The 1485-nt window shown below is 39.9% G+C and overlaps 1 protein-coding gene across 1 annotated transcript; it reads left to right on the top strand.

The window, feature by feature from the left end:
- Nucleotides 1-249: 249 nt before the first annotated feature.
- LOC102867913 (olfactory receptor 2T4-like) lies at nucleotides 250-1212 on the top strand. Its single transcript, XM_006898105.1, has one exon. It carries the CDS (start codon nucleotides 250-252, stop codon nucleotides 1210-1212), a length of 963 nt encoding a protein of 320 aa, XP_006898167.1.
- Nucleotides 1213-1485: the final 273 nt, after the last annotated feature.

Here is a 1485-nt window from a genome sequence, read left to right on the forward strand (position 1 = left end):
ACTTCATCACCCTCAACTGTGGCAAGTTCAAGGTAAGATATCAATTATTTCAACTCACAGTTGTGAACTCACTCATTTTTCTGGTGAATTTACTGAATTTTAAATTACTCCTAATCCTCAAATCAATACATAAATCCTACAATCCATAGAACTTTCCCTTATTAGCATTATGAGGTTATGATATATGGTAGTAATGTGAGTGGTCCTTATAAATCTCAAAACTCTTCCTAATGCCCTAGGTGAAACCTCATGGACAACACCACAGGGCAAGCCAACCACACTAGAGGGTTTGATTTCATCCTACTGGGATTCTTCAATCAATCCAAAGACCCAGCTCTCCTCTGTGTGGTGATTTTTGTGATTTTCCTGATGGCTTTGTCTGGAAATGCCGTCCTGATCTTTCTAATACAGTCTAATGTCCACCTCCACACTCCCATGTATTTTTTCATTGGTCAATTGTCTCTCATGGATATGGCATACATTTCTGTCACTGTGCCCAAGATACTTATGGACCAGATTTTAGGGACCAAAAAAATATCAGCCCCTGAGTGTGGAATACAGATGTTCCTCTATTTGACACTAGGAGGATCAGAATTTTTCCTTCTAGCTGCCATGGCCTATGACCGTTACATGGCCATCTGTCATCCCCTCCGTTATCCTGTCCTTATGAACCACAGGATATGTCTCCTTCTCACATCTGGATGTTGGTTCTTCGGTTCAGTGGATGGCTTCATGCTCACTTCCATCACCATGAGCTTTCCATTCTGCAGATCCAGGGAGATTCATCACTTCTTTTGTGAGGTCCCTGCTGTAATGAAGCTCTCCTGCTCTGACACCTCACTCATTGAGACCCTCATGTATCTGTGCTGTGTGCTCATGATTCTAATACCTGTGACAATTATTTCAAGCTCCTACTCTTTCATCCTCCTCACCATCCACAGGATGAAATCAGCAGAGGGCCGGAAGAAGGCCTTTACCACCTGTTCTTCCCACATGGCTGTAGTGTCCCTTTTCTATGGGGCTGCCATCTACACCTACATGATCCCCAGCTCCTACCACACACCAGAAAAAGACATGGTAGTATCTTTCTTTTACACTATCCTTACTCCTGTACTAAACCCTTTAATCTATAGTTTTAGGAATAAGGATGTCACAGGGGCTCTTAAGAAAATGTTGAATGTAGAACCTGTCTTTCAAGAAACTATAAAGTAGAAAAATATTGTTAGCAACAGCTTCTTTTCTTCCTGTCTATATATCAAAATTTTAGAATCTTGGGAGAAATTATTCCTCAAACTCTCATATCCTGATATGTCATCTTATTTTCACTCTCTTCCTTTTTTAGGTAGTTGTTCCCCTATATTATAATTCTGTGTGAATATCTGTATTCTAAGGAAACACAAAATGAAACTATTTAGAAGTCATATGGACTCTTCACTAGAAGACAGAAAATATGAAGCAAAAAAGAGTAAAATGGCAATATGTAAG

This window comes from Elephantulus edwardii, unplaced genomic scaffold, assembly GCF_000299155.1.
Source record: "Elephantulus edwardii isolate Elephantulus edwardi_28Jun2011 unplaced genomic scaffold, EleEdw1.0 scaffold00221, whole genome shotgun sequence".
In the NCBI taxonomy this organism is placed as follows: domain Eukaryota; kingdom Metazoa; phylum Chordata; class Mammalia; order Macroscelidea; family Macroscelididae; genus Elephantulus; species Elephantulus edwardii.